This window comes from Cyanistes caeruleus, chromosome 25, assembly GCF_971803275.1.
Source record: "Cyanistes caeruleus chromosome 25, bCyaCae1.hap1.1, whole genome shotgun sequence".
NCBI classification, from domain to species: domain Eukaryota; kingdom Metazoa; phylum Chordata; class Aves; order Passeriformes; family Paridae; genus Cyanistes; species Cyanistes caeruleus.
The window spans coordinates 4,086,051-4,104,121 of NC_141725.1; the positions used below are offsets into that span (position 1 = coordinate 4,086,051).

General features: G+C 53.2%; 1 protein-coding gene across 3 annotated transcripts; it reads left to right on the forward strand.

The window, feature by feature from the left end:
* Positions 1-732: 732 nt before the first annotated feature.
* Positions 733-18,053, forward strand: LOC111940249 (calcium/calmodulin-dependent protein kinase type IV-like). 3 transcript variants are annotated; one of them, XM_086863075.1, is made up of 12 exons: positions 733-813; positions 1,225-1,352; positions 5,305-5,383; positions 5,686-5,748; positions 8,692-8,774; positions 8,872-8,944; positions 9,690-9,780; positions 9,871-9,945; positions 12,744-12,819; positions 12,897-13,023; positions 14,987-15,139; positions 15,506-18,053. In XM_086863075.1, the coding sequence occupies exons 2-12, from the start codon at positions 1,255-1,257 to the stop codon at positions 16,085-16,087; spliced, it is 1,500 nt and encodes a 499-aa protein (XP_086719201.1). In that variant the 5' UTR covers positions 733-813; positions 1,225-1,254; the 3' UTR covers positions 16,088-18,053. The 3 variants fall into 3 exon arrangements, with proteins under 3 accessions (XP_086719201.1, XP_086719202.1, XP_086719199.1); XM_086863076.1 differs by having other exon boundaries at positions 752-813; positions 1,222-1,352; XM_086863073.1 differs by lacking the exons at positions 733-813; positions 1,225-1,352; positions 5,305-5,383; positions 5,686-5,748 and adding an exon at positions 6,510-7,078.
* Positions 18,054-18,071: the final 18 nt, after the last annotated feature.

Sequence of the window (18,071 nt, forward strand, 5' to 3'; positions counted from 1 at the left end):
GGCTGCGGGGCGGGGTGGGGGGCGCGGCACCGGGGGGGTTCCGAGTGCTCCCGGTGGAGCGGCCGCGGTGCCCCCGCCCTGGCCCGGCCGCGGGACCGGGCGCCGCCGCTGCGGGGAGTGAGATGGGGGCCAAGCGGACTCCCCGAGCACCGGGCGGGTCCCGCAGCCCCGGAGGGGCGGGGGGCGGCGGGGGGGTGCAGTGGCGGCGCCGGGCCGGGGGGTGGCACGGCCGAGCCAGGCGGGAGCGCGGCGGAGCCGGTGATGCTGCCTGGGAGGGTCCCGGTGCTCCGCAGCTCCGGCCCCGCATCCCCACCTTCCTCTGTCCCTGCAGCGCTGCTCTCCCGCTCCCCGGCAGCCCTGCAGGCTCCCATCCCCGCCTCCCGGTGCTGCCCGGTATCCCTGCATCCCTGCATCCCTGCATCCTCCCATCCCGGCATTCTGGCAGCTGCATCCGTGCTGCCCGGCATCCCTGGGCTCCCGCATCCCGGCATCCTCCCATCCCTGCATCCCTCCATTCCCGAATCCTCCCATCCCTGCATCCCTCCATTCCCGAATCCTCCCATCCTTGCATCCCTCCATTCCCGAATCCTCCCATCCCTGCATCCCTCCATCTTCCCATCCCTGCATCCTCCCATCCCGGTGCTGCTCAGCGCCCCGTGAAGCCCCTCCGAGGAGCTGAGCCGTGAGGCCCAGTTTTGGGGAGCAGCGGGGGGGTCCGCGGGCAGGCTCAGCACCAGTCCCGGGGGCTCCGGACCCCTCGTGCCCGGGGATGAGGCAGCGCCCGGGGGGACACGAGCGGCGCCGCAGGTAACGGTACGTGCCGGGCCACGACCCCACCCCAAAATTCCCGGGGGCGTGCGGAGGGCCGGGGGGGTTTGGGGGAGGCTGCAGGAGTCGGGGTGCAAAGCAGGCGGTGGGCGCTCGGCCCGCCGGGCTCTGGGGGATCCCCAGACAGGTGGGAATGGGGTGGGAAAAGGGGGAGGAGGGCGGTGGGGAAAGCCGGGGGGGGACACCCATCCCACAGCGGGGGGAATTATCTCGGAAAAGGCATCGTACGTGCGGGGTGGGAAGGGGATTTGTGGCCGTAATTCCATGGCGCTCGATAATCCCGAGCGCTGGTTTTTCCCGAGCCATCTGGGCACTGCCGGCAGCGCGGGGGGGATTGGGTGGGGGTGAGGCGGGGGCGCTGCGGGGATCCATGCCGGGGTCTCCCCTTGCCAGCAGCTGGCGGCAGCTCGCAGCCCCCAGCCCACCATGCCGTCGTCCAAGAGCGGGAGCGAGTTTTGGATCGAGGGATCCCACCGGGAGGCGGCACTGGAAGATTTCTACGTCGTGGGCCCCGAGTTGGGACGGTACCGGGCGGGGAGAGTGAACAGGGAGGGGCTGGGAGGGGCAGGAGCCCCCCCGGGGTGGGAGAGGGTCCTGGATGGGGCAGGGACTGGGCTGGTGGGGAGGGAGCTGGAGGGAGCAGGAGGGAGGGAGGGAAGCAGGGGGGATGTGGAGAAGGGTGGAGGAATATGGAGGGGATGGATGGGAGGGTTGGAGGGATTTGGGGGCGGTGGCGAAGGGGAATGAGGGGTGAAGGGATGCAGGAAAGGATGCAGGAAGGGAGGGACAGATACCGAGGGGATGGGTGGGTGTGGGAGGAATGGATGAGGAGGGATGGAAGAACGGAGTGATGCAGGAAGGGATGGACAAGCTGGGGAGATGGATGGGTGCAGAAGGGCTGTGGAAGGATGGGAGGATGGATAAGGGGGATGGATGGTGACAGACCCTCCCCTCTGCTGTAACCTGACCCATGGATTGCGCTGTGACGCTGCTGCCAGGGTCTGGGAGAGCTCACTGGGGGTTTGCAGGTCGGGCCGGGGGTCTCTGGGCTTGTGGAGCTGGATATTCCTCATGCCCATGGCAGTGGGATCGTGGGGAGACCCATCTCCCCTCTGAGCACCCCGAAGCTCCGGGGTGGGCAGTCAGGGTCCTCCCTGCCAGGCAGCACCAGCCTCCACAAAGATTCCCAGCTCTGGATTGGGCTTGGAGGGCCCATCTGAGGGCTGGGGTCCCGGGTGAGGTGTCCTGGTGCCCCTCAGGCAGGGGGAGCCGGGAGCCTGTGGGGGGAATTTTGGTGATCCCGTTTGTGGGAGCTGCGGGCTGTGCCAGTGGGAGGAGGCAGCGCTGCCTCGCAGCCCTGGCTCTGGAACAGGTGGATTTGGTGCTTCAGGCTGGGCCAGCCCCGGCTGCCACTGGTTTTAAATCCTCAGAGAATCCTAAAAACCAGCAGTTTTGGTGAAAGAGGAAATTTAAGGGTTTATATCGAGGTGTGGCCACATCAGCCCAGGGCTTGGCAGCACCCAGCCCTGCACAGAGGGATGTAGGACAGAAGGACAGGCCTGGAGCCCCTGGAATCCATCCATCCATCCCTCCATCCATCATCCATCATCCATCATCCATCCATCCGTCATCCGTCATCCATCCATCCATCAATCCATCCATCCATCATCCATCCATCCCTCAGTCCATCCATCATCCATCCATCCATCCATCCATCCCTCCATCCATCCATCCATCCCTCCATCCATCCATCCATCCATCCATCCATCCATCATCCATCCATCCCTCCATCCATCCATCCATCCATCCATCCCTCCATCCATCCATCCATCCATCATCCATCCATCATCCATCCATCCATCCATCCATCATCCATCCATCCCTCCATCCATCCATCCATCATCCATCATCCATCCATCCATCCATCCATCCCTCAATCCATCCATCCATCCATCCCTCCATCCATCATCCATCATCCATCCATCCATCCATCCATCCATCCATCATCCATCCCTCCATCCATCCATCCATCCATCCATCCATCCATCATCCATCATCCATCCATCCATCCATCATCCATCATCCATCCATCCATCCATCATCCATCATCCATCATCCATCCATCCATCCATCCATCCATCCCTCAATCCATCCATCCATCCATCCATCCATCCATCCATCCATCCATCCCTCCATCCATCCATCCATCATCCATCCATCCCTCCATCCATCCATCCATCCATCCATCATCCATCCCTCCATCCATCCATCCATCCATCCATCCATCCATCCATCCATCATCCATCCATCCATCCATCCATCCATCCCTCAATCCATCCATCCAGTTTCAGCACCAGATTTAAATCACGCTGGTCTCAGTCCTGGAGCCTCCCACTCACAGTGTTGGGATCCAGCTGGGATCTGGGCTGTGGGAGCTCACTGGCCGTGCACAGCTCTCCCTTAGAGCCTCTCCTGGCAAGGTTGGAGCCGGTTCTGGCCAGGAAACCCCAGGGAGCAGGAGAGGGACGGAGGGAGCCAGGCAGGGATGTGGGGACAGCGGGGAGGACCCAGCCCGAGGCCGCTCCCGGCTCTCGCATCGGCCGCACGTTCCAGGCTCTCGGCAAATCCCATCGTTCGACATTTTCCAGTTCATCTTGGAAGCAAATGCAATTATCTCCCATCGCAGGCAAGGCTGATTGGGGATATTTATTTGAGGCCTTGAGCGGTGGCTGCGGGGGCCGAGGTGTGGCGAATTCCAGCCCAGATCCGAGCGCTGCCCTAATTGGGGACGCGTGAGGGGCAGCGCCGCGGGCACAGCGGGCACCGGAGCCACCCCGAGCCCTCCTAAACACCGAGCCGAGCGCTCCTAAATGATCTCATTAGCGGCGGGAATCAGGCTGGGAATTGTCCGTGCGGAAAAATGTACAGGGAGGGTGAGAGGCGACAGATCCTGGCTGGGATTCAGTCGTGGAGAGGGGGTGGAAGGTCCTGCCCCGTGTCCAGCCCAGCTGGGAAATTCCAACAATAACCTCGTGGCTTCTCCCGCTGGATGAGCGTTATGGGCACAGCAGCAGCGATGCCATTTTGGGGTCAAATTGCAGCTTTTGCCCGTTTTCCTGAGCTGGAGCAGGTGGTGGCCGCCTCTCCCCTCCCCTCCCAGCCTCAACAATTCTCCAAATCACTTTTAAAGTCTCATGGAGAACGTTTGGCAAAAGGGAGGAAATGTTTTGAAGCTGGGCAGGGTTGGGGTTGGTCGGTGCCAGGTGGATGCCGCAGCATCCTGGAGGAAGCCGGTACCCGGCGCTGCCGTTGCCATGGGAACGCCGTTCCCAAATTCAGCCGGATGAGTTGCAAAATCTGCTCGGGGCTTGAAGACAGATCCTTCTTTCAGGAGAGCACCCGGGAGCTCGGGGGCTGCAGCGAGGGGGGGATGTTGGAGGGCTCAGGGGAGGTTTCGGTGTGAAAATCGGTGTTTTTGGGGGTCTGATCTTGTCGGGCACCTCCAGGCACAGCCTGAGCTCCCTCCCAGAGGGCGGCGAAGCCAAAGTGCGGCAAAACGCGGCCGATTACCCGGGGGCAGGAATTAATCTGCTCCGGGAGCCAGGCAGGGAGATGGAATTGCAAATGAGCCCCGGAGCTCTGGGCTGATTTCACCGTCCAGCGCTCGGGAAACGCGATTAACTCGAGCCGAGGTGGCTGAGGGGCACGGAGGGGACGCGGCGGTGTCACCTGGCAGGAGCTGTCTGGTGACATCGGGATCGGCCGGGATGGGACCCCGGCAGTGTCGCTGCTGTCGCCCAGAGGCTGCGAGCGGGGACACGGCGGCTCCGGCCCGTCGTGAAAGCCGCTTAAGGATTTAAACCCCCTGTAGAAGTCGGGTTTAATTAAAATAGCCTCAGCAGGGAAGGATGCGGGAGGGGGGCGCAGGAGGAGGGGGATGCGGGAGAGGGAACCATCAGGAGGGGGTGCAGGAAGGGGATGAGGGGTGGGGATGAAGGAGAGGGGTACAGGAAGGAAATTCAGGAGTGGGGGGATGCAGGAGGAGGATGCTGGAGGAGGGGGATCCATGAAAAATGTGATCCAAGAAGAGGGGGGTTTAGGAGGAAGGGAATTCGGGAATGGGGGGATGCAGGAGGAAGGGAATTCAGGATGAAGGGAATTCAGGAATGGGGGGATGCAGGAGGAAGGGAATTCAGGAATGGGGGGATTCAGGAGGAAGGGAATTCAGGAATGGGAGGATGCAGGAGGAAGGGAATTCAGGAGTGGGGGGATTCAAGAGGAAGGGAATTCAGGAATGGGAGGATGCAGGAGGAAGGGAATTCAGGAGGAGGGAGATCCATGAAAAGCAGGATCCATGAAGAGTGGGATCCACACTGAGCTCCCAGGGCCTGGCACTGCCAAAGGTGCTGGTGGGGGGCACAGGGGGAGCGGGACCCCCAGCTCTGTGCCAGCCTCACGCCCCCCCTGCCCTCCCAGGGGAGCCACCTCGGTGGTGTTCAGCTGCCAGGAGAAGGGCACGGGAGCTCCCTACGCTGCCAAGATCCTGAAGAAAACGGTGAGCGAGGCAGGAGAGGGGCTGGGGAGGGGAAGGGGGAGCATCAGGGAGCCCGGGGGGCAGGGCTGGTGCTGTCTCTCCTCCCCTGCCCCTCGGCACCGGGATGGGGCTGGCACCGGGCACCGCTCCCACAGCCTGGGGGTCCCACGGGGACAAAAGTGCTGGGATTTGGGATTGGGGTGGGCTCTGGGACAGACTTGGGAATGTGCTGGGGGTAACGAGGGGGTCTCTGCGGGGTGGGGAGCCGGGGCCAGGCCTGGCAGCGCAGGTGACACAAGCTCTGTGCGGGCTCTGCTTCCCAGATCGACAAAAAGATCGTGAGGACGGAGATCGGGGTCCTGCTGCGGCTCTCGCACCCCAACATCGTGAGTAGGACCCTCGTGACACGGCTGCCACCTCCCTTTGGGTCGAGTCCATGGCTGCTGGGGACGGGTTTGCCCTTAACTCAGCCCAGTGCTGAGGGAAGGGCTGAATGTCCTTGTCCTCATCCCAGCTTGGTGCAGGGTGAAGGCACCACCCCATGGAAAACCCTTCCAGCACCCATGGAAAACCCTTCCAGCACCCATGGAAAACCCTTCCTGCACCCATGGAAAATCCTTCCTGTACCCCATGGAAAACCCTTCCTGCACCCCATGGAAAACCCTTTCTGCACCCATGGAAAATCCTTCCTGTACCCCATGGAAAACTATTCCTGCACCCATGGAAAACCCTCCCTGCACCCCATGGAAAACCCTTCCTGCACCCCCTGTCCCCTCCCTGCACCCCCTGTCCCCTCCCTGCCTCACCGACAGTGTCCAGGTGATTCCCCACTCGCTGCCACATGAAATTCCTGGTCCTTGCAGCTGCTCTGAGCTCCCAGCTCTGATATCCAAGGCCAAAGACACCCCCCTGTCCTCCCCCTCCCCACGCCCTGGCTTGAGATTTCCACCAGGCAAGCAATTTCCATCGAGGAGATCAAATGAATCCCGGGAAAATTGTGTGTTTGTAATGAATCCTGCCAGGGGAGATAAAAGGGGAGGCTGAGGCTGCGGGGGCTGGGGCCGTGTGCTGCCCACCGCTGTTCCCTCGCTCAGCTCTCCGGGGATAACGGGAGCTCCGGGGGCCTCCGTGCCCCCCACCTCCCAAAAAAGGCTCGTTCCCGAATGTGTGGTTCCACTGGGAAGTGGCAAAAGGATCTTGGAGAACACCTGAGTTAAGGAAATGATGCAAAAAAACCACCTGGGAGCTGCTGTGGGGCTGAGGGGCCCTGCTCTGGATGGGATTGTGGTCAGGACATTGATGGGACATCGCTGGGACATCGCTGGGACATCGCTGGGACATCCCTGGGACATTGTCTTGCCACTGGCTCTGCTGCCCAAGCCTCAGCATCCCTCAAACCCTGGACACGGCTGCTCCCAGCCCATCCTTGGAGCTTTGCTCTCTGGAGAAGCCCCAAACCTTTCATGCAAAGAGATGAAGCCAAGAGAAATCTCAAACATCCCAAAAACCAGAGAGAAAACGCTCAAAGCACTGGGGGCAGGTCATCTCCAAACCTCTCAGCCAGCTCAACGTGGGCCCGTTTTGGGGCGTTGCAGTGTTTTGGGGCAATTTGGTGCTTCAACCTCTTCCATGGAGAAACTTCCCCTCATCCCAGGACATGTGGGCAGACGCAGGGATAACAGCCAGGACGGGAATCATCCGCTCAGAGCAGCCCAGGTGAGGCCAGCTGCGGATGGGAAGAGGCTCCTCTCTGATGTGTTATCAGGAACACCACAGAAAATCCAATTTCTGCCCTCCCCTCTCCTCCTGGGAGCCGTGGAGGAGGATCCAGCCCGTTTGAATATTTAAATCCCTGAGGTTTCCGTGGGGTTCTGCTCATCCCGAGTTCAAGTGATGTTTGAAGAGGAGCTGCTCTGCTCCATTATTGACGCCGGCGCCGCTATCGTGCGGCACCGACCTCGGCAGAGGATGATAATAGGATTGTAAACTTTTGAAGTTAATAGGAAAATTATAGTGCTCCGTGTATTATTATAATGCAATAAGCTGCCACATAGTGTCTCTCACCCCGCGGGGGATCACGGCTTGTCACCCAGCCTGGGAAGGGAATGATTAAAGCCCCATGAAATTCGTGGTGTCACAAAAGTCTTAAGAAGCGTGAAATTCTTGGGTTTCCATTTTTTTTTTTAAATTAAAAAAAAAGGGGAAAAAAAAAAAAGGAAAAATTGCATTTGGACTTCGCTTTAAGAGAGAATTGTTAATTCCAGATGGGCTGTGGAGGCACAAAGGGCTCGTGTGGGAGCCGAATCTCAAAAAAATCTGGAGGAAAACAGGGGTTTGGTGCCTCTTGCGCTGCAGAACAATCCAAGGGACATTTCCAGATGGATCCCAGAGTGGCTGTGACCTCACAGGATGTGTCCAGCTCTCCCTCATCAGGATCCATCCCCTGGGACTGGACAGGGGCTCTGAGGTGCCCATGGAGCAGCGAAATTCAAATCCTCTCGAGGGGCTCTGACAAACCCATCGGAGATGTGAGGAGGATCAAGGCTCTGCACATTCCCAGACTCATCTTTAATCTGTGTTAAGTGAGCGGGGCTGCTGCAGATAGTTAAAAAAAATTCAGGTGAAAACAAATCAAGAGTGGGGAAAAACCAAATGGAGAAGGGAAATGTTTGCCCTGAAATGACCCTTTCCCCCCTCCCTGGCGGTCACAGCTTCCCCCCAGCAGAGTTGGGATGCATTCCCACATCCCATATCCCACATCCCTGTATCCCATATCCCATATCCCATATCCCACATTCCATATCCCATATCCCATATCCCATATCCCATATCCCACATCGAACATCCCATATCCCATACCCCATACCCCATATCCCACATCCCTGTATCCCATATCCCATATCCCACATCCCATATCCCACATTCCATATCCCATATCCCACATCCCATATCCCATATCCCACATCCCATATCCCACATCCCATATCCCACATCCCACACCTCACATCCCATATCCCACATCCCATATCCCATATCCCACATCCCATATCCTACATCCCATATCTCATATCCCACATCCCACACCCATATCCCATATCCCATATCCCATATCCCATATCCCATATCCCATATCCCATATCCCACATCCCATATCCCATATCCCATATCCCATATCCCATATCCCACACCCCATATCCCATATCCCATATCCCACATCCCATATCCCATATCCCATATCCCATATCCCATATCCCATATCCCATATCCCACATCCCATATCCCACATCCCACACCTCACATCCCGAATTCCCTCCTGTCTCCGTTCCCAGATCAAGCTGAAGGAGATTTTCGAGACGCCCTCGGAGATCGCGCTGGTGCTGGAGCTGGTGACGGGGGGAGAACTCTTCGACAGGTACGGATCCGCCGCGGGGGGATGGATCCCAGCGGGATGGGGGAGGAGGAGGAGGAGGAGGAGGATGGAGGGGGCTGAAGGCTGCGTTTGCCCCCAGGATTGTGGAGAGGGGGTTCTACAGCGAGCGGGATGCGGCGCACGTGGTCAAGCAGATCCTGGAGGCTGTTTCGGTACCATGAGGGGGCCCCGGGGGTGCTTTGGGGGTGGCACTGGGGGGGTTGCACCCAAATGTCCCTGGGGAAAGGGGCCTGGGGCTGTTCCCATCCCAAATATCCCTGGGAAGAGGCACCTGGAGCTGCAGTGATCCCAAATATCCCTGGGGAGAGATGCTCAGAGCTGTCCCCATCCCGAATATCCCTGGGGAGAGATGCTCAAAGCTTCCCCCATCCCAAATATCTCTGGGGAGAGGCACCTGGAGCTGCAGTGATCCCAAATATCCCTGGGGAGAGATGCTCAAAGCTTCCCCCATCCCAAATATCTCTGGGGAGAGGCACCTGGAGCTGCAGTGATCCCAAATATCCCTGGGGAGAGGCACCCTGCGCTGTCCCCATCCCAAATATCCCTGGGAAGAGGCACCTGGAGCTGCAGTGATCCCAAATATCCCTGGGGAGAGGCACCTGGCGCTGTCCCCATCCCAAACATCTCATTTGTCCACTTGCCCTCGCCCTTCCAAAGGCTCTGCTGGGAGAAGATGGATCCGCCCTTGGAGGGGATGAAGGGGAGGGAGGAGGAAGGTCAGGGCTGCTCTGCATCCCAGAGTTTCCATGGCAACAGGAGGCTTTTAAAAAACGGCAACTCCTGATTGGAAACTGTTCCCGAGTTGGTCCCGAGTTTGTGACAGGTCCCCAATCGCTGCTGCCACCTCCCAGATTGTGTCTGTGTCCTTTGCACATCCCGTTTTCCCTTTTTCCGCAGTATTTGCACCAGAACGGAGTCGTGCACCGGGACCTGAAGCCGGAGAACCTGCTCTACGCAGACCTGTCCCCCGACGCGCCCCTCAAAATCGGTGCGTTGGGGACCCTGGCGGGGTTGGGGACCCTGGGGGATCCCTGAGCCCCTCCCTGATGGCAGCGCCACTCCCTCGTGTCCCTGCAAGGTGACTTCGGGCTCTCCAAGATCGTGGATGAGCAGGACACCATGAAAACCGTGTGTGGGACACCGGGGTACTGCGGTGAGCGAGGGGGAAACCGGGGAGAGGGAAAGGGGACAGGAGGGACATTCTGGGGAGAGGGAAATGGGGACAGGAGGGACATTCTGGGGAGAGGGAAAGGGGACAGGAGGGACATTCTGGGGAGAGGGAAATGGGGATGGGAGGGACATTCTGGGGAGAGGGAAATGGGGATGGGAGGGACATTCTGGGGAGAGGGAAATGGGGATGGGAGGGACATTCTGGGGAGGGGGAAATGGGGACAGGAGGGACATTCTGGGGAGAGGGAAATGGGGACAGGAGGGACATTCTGGGGAGAGGGAAATGGGGACAGATGGGACATTCTGGGGAGAGGGAAATGGGGATGGGAGGGACATTCTGGGGAGGGGGAAATGGGGACAGGAGGGACATTCTGGGGAGGAGGAAATTTGGGATTGGAGGGACATTCTGGGGAGGGGGAAATGGGGACAGGAGGGACATTCTGGGGAGGGGGAAATGGGGACGGGAGGGACATTCTGGGGAGGGGGAAATGGGGACAGGAGGGACATTCTGGGGAGAGGGAAAGGGGACAGGAGGGACATTCTGGGGAGGGGGAAATGGGGACAGGAGGGACATTCTGGGGAGAGGGAAATGGGGATGGGAGGGACATTCTGGGGAGGGGGAAATGGGATGGGAGGGACATTCTGGGGAGGGGGAAAGGGGACAGGAGGGACATTCTGGGGAGAGGGAAATGGGGATGGGAGGGACATTCTGGGGAGGGGGAAATGGGGACAGGAGGGACATTCTGGGGAGGGGAAAATGGGGACAGGAGGGACATTCTGGGGAGAGGGAAATGGGGACAGGAGGGACATTCTGGGGAGGGGGAAATGGGGACAGGAGGGACATTCTGGGGAGGGGGAAATGGGGACAGGAGGGACATTCTGGGGATGGGGAAATGGGGACAGGAGGGACATTCTGGGGAGAGGGAAATGGGGACAGATGGGACATTCTGGTGAGAGGGAAATGGGGATGGGAGGGACATTCTGGGGAGAGGGAAATGGGGATGGGAGGGACATTCTGGGGAGGGGGAAATGGGGACAGGAGGGACATTCTGGGGAGGGGGAAATGGGGACAGGAGGGACATTCTGGGGAGGGGGAAATGGGGACAGGAGGGACATTCTGGGGAGAGGGAAATGGGGATGGGAGGGACATTCTGGGGAGGGGGAAATGGGGACAGGAGGGACATTCTGGGGAGGGGGAAATGGGGACAGGAGGGACATTCTGGGGAGGGGGAAATGGGGACAGGAGGGACATTCTGGGGAGAGGGAAATGGGGATGGGAGGGACATTCTGGGGAGGGGGAAATGGGGACAGGAGGGACATTCTGGGGAGAGGGGGAATGGGGACAGGAGGGACATTCTGGGGAGGGGGAAATGGGGACAGGAGGGACATTCTGGGGAGGAGGAAATTTGGGATTGGAGGGACATTCTGGGGAGAGGAAAGCAGGATGGGATGGACAATCCAGGGGATTTTCCCTGTCTGAGGCCCAGCACAACTCGGTGCAGGGGTGGATGGGGCCATGACACATTTGGCTGGCACAGAGCCACATTTATCCCTTTTCCTCCACATTTATCCCTTTTCCTCCACATTTATCCCTTTTCCTCCACATTTATCCCTTTTCCTCCACATTTATCCCTTTTCCTCCACATTTATCCCTTTTCCTCCACATTTATCCCTTTTTCCTCCACATTTACCCCTTTTTTCCTCCACATTTATCCCTTTTTCCTCCACATTTATCCCTTTTCCTCCACATTTATCCCTTTTCCTCCACATTTATCCCCTTTTTTCTCCACATTTACCCCTTTTCCTCCACATTTATCCTTTTTCCTCCACATTTATCCCCTTTTTTCTCCACATTTATCCCTTTTCCTCCACATTTATCCCTTTTCCTCCACATTTATCCACTTATTTCTCCACATTTATCCCTTTTTCCTCCACATTTATCCCCTTTTTTTCTCCACATTTACCCCTTTTCCTCCACATTTATCCCTTTTTCCTCCACATTTATCCACTTATTTCTCCACATTTATCCCTTTTTCCTCCACATTTATCCTTTTTCCTCCACATTTATCCCTTTTCCTCCACATTTATCCCTTTTCCCTCCACATTTATCCCTTTTCCTCCACATTTATCCCTTTTTTCTAAACATTTATCCCTTTTCCTCCACATTTATCCCTTTTTCCTCCACATTTATCCCTTTTTCCTCCACATTTATCCCTTTTCCTCCACATTTATCCCTTTTCCTCCACATTTATCCCTTTTCCTCCACATTTATCCCTTTTTCCTCCACATTTATCCCTTTTTCCTCCACATTTATCCCTTTTTCCTCCACATTTATCCCTTTTCCTCCACATTTATCCCTTTTCCTCCACATTTATCCCTTTTTTCTCCACATTTATCCCTTTTCCTCCACATTTATCCCTTTTTCCTCCACATTTATCCCTTTTTCCTCCACATTTATCCCTTTTTCCTCCACATTTATCCCTTTTTCCTCCACATTTATCCACTTATTTCTCCACATTTATCCCTTTTTCCTCCACATTTATCCCTTTTCCTCCACATTTATCCCCTTTTTCCTCCACATTTATCCCTTTTCCTCCACATTTATCCCTTTTTCCTCCACATTTATCCCTTTTCCTCCACATTTATCCCTCTTTTCCTCCACATTTATCCCTTTTCCTCCACATTTACCCCTTTTCCCCACACCTGCCTCTGCCCAGGGGGGTTTTTTTCTGCTGGGACCCCCCACACTGGGTGCGTTTGACCCCCAAACTTTATTTCCAGCCCCCGAAATCCTGCACGGCTGTCCCTACGGCCCAGAGGTGGACATGTGGAGCGTGGGGGTCATCACCTACATCCTGTGAGTGTCACAGCCGGGGGACACGTGGGGGTGTCGTGGGGGTGGCAGGGTTTGTCTCACGGCTCTGTCCCCCCCAGGCTCTGCGGCTTCGAGCCCTTCTTCGACCCTCGGGGGGATCAGTACATGTACAGCCGGATCCTCACCTGTGACTACGAGTTTGTGTCCCCCTGGTGGGATGAGGTGTCCCCAAACGCCAAGGATTTGGTGAGCCAGGCAGAGCTGGGGATTGGGAAAATGTACATTTTTAAAAAAATTGTTTTGTTTTATTTTATTTTATTTTATTTTATTTTATTTTATTTTATTTTATTTTATTTTATTTTATTTTATTTTATTTTATTTTATTTTATTTCTCCTTTCTCCTTTCTCCTTTCTCCTTTCTCATTTCTCCTTTTTCTCCTTTCTCCTTTTTCTCCTTTTTTCTCCTTTTTTCTCCTTTTTCTCCTTTTTTCCCCTTTTTTCCCCTTTTTTCCCCTTTTTCCCCCTTTTTCCCCCTTTTTCCCCTTTTTTTCCCCTTTTTCCCCCTTTTTCCCCTTTTTCCCCCTTTCTCCCCCTTTCCTTTCCTTTCCTTTCCTTTCCTTTCCTTTCCTTTCCTTTCCTTTCCTTTCCTTTCCTTTCCTTTCCTTTCCTTTCCTTTCCTTTCCTTTCCTTTCCTTTCCTTTCCTTTCCTTTCCTTTCCTTTCCTTTCCTTTCCTTTCCTTTCCTTTCCTTTCCTTTCCTTTCCTTTCCTTTCCTTTCCTTTCCTTTCCTTTCCTTTCCTTTCCTTTCCTTTCCTTTCCTTTCCTTTCCTTTCCTTTCCTTTCCTTTCCTTTCCTTTCCTTTCCTTTCCTTTCCTTTCCTTTCCTTTCCTTTCCTTTCCTTTCCTTTCCTTTCCTTTCCTTTCCTTTCCTTTCCTTTCCTTTCCTTTCCTTTCCTTTTTCATTCAGCTTTATTTATTTCTTGCATATTATTTCTTTATAGATTTATTATCATTTATTATCATTATAGTTATTTCTTTAATGATTTCATTTTTATCCCTTTATTTATTAATTCCTTTATTTATTTACAACATTTTGATTGCTTATTTTGTGATTTCATTTTTGTCCCTTTATTTATTAATTTCTTTAATTCTATTTATTTATCACATATTTTTATTATTTGCTATGTTTAGCTATTTATTACAAATTTTAATTTATTACAAATGTTTATTTATTTATCACTATCTTCATTATTGATTTCGCTTATTTTATGATTTTATTTTTATCTATGAATTGCATTTTTTATTTTTATTTATTAACCACATATTTTCATTTTTGATTGCATGCATTTCATGATTTCATTTTCATGTATTTACTACATGCATTTATTTAATTAAAATGATTAATTTCTCACACATTTCTATTATTTCATTTTTAATGTGAATTTATTATTTATTTATTGTGATGTACTCTTGCTTTCTTTAATTCCCTTTATTTATTCCTTATTTTTAAGATTGATTTTACAATTTATTATAATATATATTCATACATAATATAAATTATATATTTATTATAATGCTTTCTTATTTTACTCTGAGTTACTTCCAAATTACAAAACAATCCAAACAATCCAAATAATAGGAATAATATAATATAATATAATATAATATAATATAATATAATATAATATATTGTAATATAATATAATATAATGTAATATAATATAATGTAATATATTGTAATATAATATAATATAATGTAATATAATGTAATGTAATGTAAAATATAATATAATATAATATAATATAATATAATATAATATAATATAATATAATCATGTGCAAATATATATAATGTATATATAAGTATACAATATTGAATAATATTAAAATATAAAATATAAAATATAAAAATATAAAATTTAAAAGATAAAATATAAAATATAAAATGTTAAATGTTAAATATAATAATAGTAATAGTAATAGTAATAGTAATAGTAATAGTGATGATAATAATAGTAATGATAATAATGATAATAATGATAATGATGGTGATGATGATGATAAAAATAAAAATAAAATAAAATAAAATAAAATAATAATAATAATTAATAATAATAATAATAATAATAATAATAATAATAATAATAATGATAATAATAATAATAATATTATCCAACCACTTCCAAACAACAAAAATCTTGGTGCTTTCAGGTGAGAAAATTGATTGTTTTGGATCCCCAGAAGAGGCTGACGGTTCAGCAGGCCCTGGAGCACCCCTGGGTCACCGGGAAAGCGGCGAAATTCGCTCACATGGACAGCACGCAGAGGAAACTGCAGGAATTCAATGCCAGGAGGAAGCTGAAGGTGAGGAGGGACATCTGTCACCGCTGGGGACCTGTGACAGCACCGGGACATCCCCATCCGCAGCCTGCAGGGCCTGGAGAGGGCTTTTAAAGGCAAAATTCTGCCAAACACCCTCTTGGCATCGCCAGGAAGAGTTTCCAGCTGTGCCAGGGGATTTTTGGGATGGATTTTAGGGAAAGGTTCCTCCCTCACGAAGTGTTGGTGGCACTGAATTCCCTCAGGGAACGCTCCCGGCCCCGATGCTGCCACAGCTCCAGGAGGCTTTGGGCCAGGATTGTTGGGCCAGGCCAGGATTTTGGGCCCAACAAAACATTCCACAGTTTTCTGAACATTCCGCAATTCCCTAATTTTCTTTCTCTGTCCCAGGCTGCCATGAAAGCCGTGGTGGCCTCCAGCCGCTTGGGCAACCACGGCCACCACGACTGCTCCCGCAGCGGCCGCGCCCAGGGGGGACCCCGAGGCCTGGCCCGGCCCGCGGGGACCGGCGGCCCTGAGGCCAGCGAGGAGCTTGGCGTGTTCCAGAGTGACAGTGACCACTCCACCGTGACACCGGTGACCGTGTTCCAGAGTGACACTGACAGTGACCACTCCACCGTGACACCGGTGACCGTGTTCCAGAGTGACCACCCCAACATGACACCAGTGGCCATGTTCCAGAGTGACCACCCTGCCGTGACCCCGGTGGCCGTGTTCCAGAGTGACCACCCTGCTGTGACCCCAGTGCCCATGTTCCAGAGTGACCACCCTGCCGTGACCCCGGTGGCCGTGTTCCAGAGTGACCACCCCACCGTGACCCCGGTGGCCGTGTTCCAGAGTGACCACCCCGCCGTGACCCCGGTGCCCGTGTTCCAGAGTGACCACCCTGCTGTGACCCCGGTGGCCGTGTTCCAGAGTGACCACCCCGCCGTGACCCCGGTGGCCGTGCCAGGCGCCAGCTGTGACAGTTAGCAGGCCCGGAGCGGTGACACCGCCGAGCCTTGGCCGCTGCCAGGGGTCCCGAGAGCCCCGAGCCCGTGGTCTGGGCTCTGGACCATCCTCGTGTCGTGTCCTGTCACCCCCCGGTCGCTGTCCCTGTGTCTGTGCCCGCCCGGCTGAGGGGACGAGCCGGTGACTTTCTCTTCCCACTCCGCAGCACTTTGGGCCGCTGCGGCTTGGGGAGATCCCAAAAAACAAGGAGCAAAGAGCAGAAGTCAGGATTTCTCCCACATTTCCCTGCAAAGGCAGCCAACTGTCTTTAAGGGGTTTCTGTAAATAATCCTGAACGTTTGGCTTTTGTTTTGGATTTTGCTGTGGGGTTGCTGCTGTTTTAGGAGGGGTTTTATTGACTCCAAATGTTCGATTGTCCCCAGAGAACAGCCCAGTTCTTCCCTTGTCATTCCCAGGCACAACCACGTTGTGGTTTTTTTGGGTGTGTTCCCCACCTTCAGCCTTGCTGTGGATCCCTGCTGGTGCTGGTGGCACTGGGAATGCTGGTCCAGCCTCCCCTCAGCGTTCCAGGTCAGGATTTACATGATTTTAACACAGGAATTTCCACAATTCTTGAATATCGTGAGATTTTGCCACGTAACTGCTGTTCCCTGAGAAAGGACGATGAGTTTGTATCTTTCTTAATTTTAATTTTTTAATGAAATCAGCAGGAAAACTTCTTGAAAAGGATTTTTCTAAAGGCAGGAAACAGAATAAGCATTTTCAGATTTTAATACAGAGCAAGTGAGTGGACAGGAAAAGCCATATTCCATGTGGGAATTATGGGGTGCTGGTGGGATCCTGCCAGGTTTGAGCCCTGAGGCAGCGACCATGACCTGCACCCTCACATTTTGGGCTTAGAACTGTGTGTTCAGGGTAAAAATCCCACCTGGAGGAGAATAAATTCATACAGGAGATTCATTCCACCAGGATGGGGGCAGAGAATTGAGCAGCTGGGACAGGAAGGGGGGAAAAAACCGCCAAAATTGGATTTTTTGTCAAAGGTGACGCAGCGGTGACGGACACGAGGGTGACAGAGCAGGGTCAGGAGGTTGAGGTGAGAGCAGGGGGAGGAAAGAAGGATTTTGGGGTTTATCTCCAGCACAAACAGAAATGAAAACAGCTCTGAGTCAGGATCCACCCTGGAGCTCAGTGGGATTTTGGGAACCAAAGACAGCAGAGAAATAAAGCGTTCAAGAGGGCTTTTAATGGGGGAAAAATATCATGGCTTGACCAGAGCTGCACTTTTTTAAACTCGAGTTGCTCTTTCATGGGGAAGCAGCTACCCAGTGAGGTGTCCCAGGGGGAAATGAAGCCGCGGATCCCGTGGGACTCTGCAGCACAGGGAAATTCTCCCTTTTTCTTTGCATTCTTTTGCAGGAGGGGAAGTTTTTCCCTCTCCTTTTTCTAATCCTGAGGGCTAAGCCTCGCAGGGTGCTCAGCTCCAGAGTCCATCCCGTCCTTGGATGTCCTTCCATCTCCGTGTTGTGTCTCTGGCGGGACCTGAACTCCACCTCGTTGTTTCCTAACCCAGGTTTTAAAGACTATTTTCTATCTTTTGACACAAAATGCTGATTAAAGCCCCTCGCAGGACCAGGCTGAGCACCCCCAGAACCTGCCAAGCAGGGAAAAGGTTGATTGAGAGCTGCAGGATTCCAAATCCTGCAGGAAAATGGGAATTAACAAATCAATTACACGAAGGATCTCTAGGATACTCCAGAAGGAGGACAGAACCAGAACAGGAGTTTGTCTCATTATTATTCCACAGGTATCCATATTTAAAGATAGGAAAAATGCACTCCTGAGAGCAGAGCCCAGGGAGGAGCATTTCGCTCTGTTGCTGTTTGCAGAGTGTGTTTGAGTGACTGCTTCAGTGTGGTGGTGACAGTTCTGACAGCCAGGTGTTTATAACCAAGTAGAGACAGCGAATAAAGCATCAAATCCCAGAGCGTGGGCTCCGTTTCCG